The 1,731-nt window shown below is 34.2% G+C and overlaps 1 protein-coding gene across 1 annotated transcript; it reads right to left on the bottom strand.

Moving 5' to 3' along the window:
• Positions 1-214: 214 nt before the first annotated feature.
• On the bottom strand, positions 215-1,206 carry LOC143606458 (peptidyl-prolyl cis-trans isomerase FKBP53-like; the record flags this gene model as incomplete). The annotated part of the gene is made up of 5 exons (XM_077082225.1): positions 215-311; positions 596-644; positions 729-770; positions 857-944; positions 1,029-1,206. Coding segments are annotated over 5 exons (439 nt in total), but the record flags the coding sequence as incomplete, so codon positions are not given.
• Between the last annotated feature and the right edge of the window lie 525 nt (positions 1,207-1,731).

The following is a 1,731-nucleotide window of genomic DNA, read 5'->3' as shown; positions in this document are numbered from 1 at the left end:
TTCCAGTTACACTTAAAAACTGTTGTAATCCAATTTCTTAAGTAAAAAAATCCTACAAATCAAATTCATCTCACATTAAGGTTTGGCTTTGAAATAAATGTTTCATCATTAATATCATCGAACCTTATATCATAAGGTTTAAGCACCGAAACTAAATACTAAATATAACAACGTTTCAAAATTTGGCATTGATGACAAAACCAAAACATCCAACAAATCTTTTCTGCAACTAGTTGACATCTATCAGTTCAACATCAAAAACCAGCCATGCATTTGGTGGGATGTCTGAACCAGCACCTTTAGCACCATACCTGACGCAACAAAAATCAAACCGCCTTTAGATAAGTATTAACCACTTAACATTTCAATCCCATCCGACCCATTTCTTTTGTAGCTAGCTTTTTGGCCCGTACCATTTGACCCATTACACAAAAACCCATAACATGAAACTCACTCAATGACAAACAATGCGGCCTTTCTACCTTTAAATTTTACCCATTTGACACAACCCAATTTTAACACGTTGGCTTGCACCCGTTGAAACCATTGGAGATAAAACGTAACGAGAATGAACCCATAGAGAATAAGAACATACCCCATAGATGGAGGAACAGTTAGTCTTCTTTTATCCCCAACACGCATCCCTGAAACAAACAAAATTAACCAAATGCAAGCTAAGTAACTGCAGAAATCAGAAAAGAAAACGTATAGTAAAGCAGAAACACTACCTTTAACACCAACATCCCATCCTGATATAACTTGCCCGACACCTTAAAAAAACAAAACAACAAAGTTCAGCACATTGAATCATGTGACATTAAGTAATTATAATGCCACCTAATCACAAAAAGAGTACCTAGACGAAACTTGAAAGGTGCCTGCCCAATATTCGAGTCAAAGATCTTTCCATTCTTCTTTAGCTTTCCAATGTAACACATACTAATCTAATGAGTGAAAAAAAAAAGGCAAAACTGTTCAAATGAATGGTATTTGCACTTTGGATGTAAAATTTTGTTAAAACACCTCACCTTTTTACCAGCAGTTGCTTGTTTTCCATTGGGTTTGCCCATTTCAAGTTCCTCAACAATCAATCCATTTGGAAACGTTCTAATTTGCGATTTAGTTTCAGAAGCTGATTTGGTTACTTTTGAACCCAGTGTGACCTCCTTCTGTTTGTTTTTCTTGTCTTTTGTTACTGATGCATACCTTTAAAGCAAATTCCAGTAAAAAAAATTTTAGTGTTTTAAAAAATATGGTATTGCTAGTCTTTTGTCTAGATGCAGATATCTTTATACTTTTTTTAAACAGCTGAGCATTGATTAAGAAAAGACAACTTGAAACAAAAAAAATAAGACACTTACAGACGGAAAGTGAGAAACTAAAATTGTTCCTTGTGTTCCACTTTAACAATGGAACTTTATGCATACTAATGCCCTTATGTGTTAAGTGAGAAACTAAAATTGTACCTTGTGTTCCACTTTAAAACTGTACCTTGTATATGTATAGGGGCGCACACATGTACATCATCATCATCATCATCGTACTCAGTATATCCCACCAATAGCAATGCTATTGGTACATCATCATCATCGTACACATGTACATATACACACATAAATAAGTATATACAGACACATACATACATACACACTAATGTACATAGACACATATATATGCATACATACATATGTACACGCATATATCATATACATACATACACACTAATGTACA

The sequence above is a fragment of the Bidens hawaiensis genome, unplaced genomic scaffold (genome assembly GCF_021521415.1).
Source record: "Bidens hawaiensis isolate Kalapana, Puna unplaced genomic scaffold, B.hawaiensis_p1.1 tig00074895_1, whole genome shotgun sequence".
NCBI lineage: Eukaryota > Viridiplantae > Streptophyta > Magnoliopsida > Asterales > Asteraceae > Bidens > Bidens hawaiensis.
This window is presented reverse-complemented; position numbering and strand designations above follow the sequence as displayed.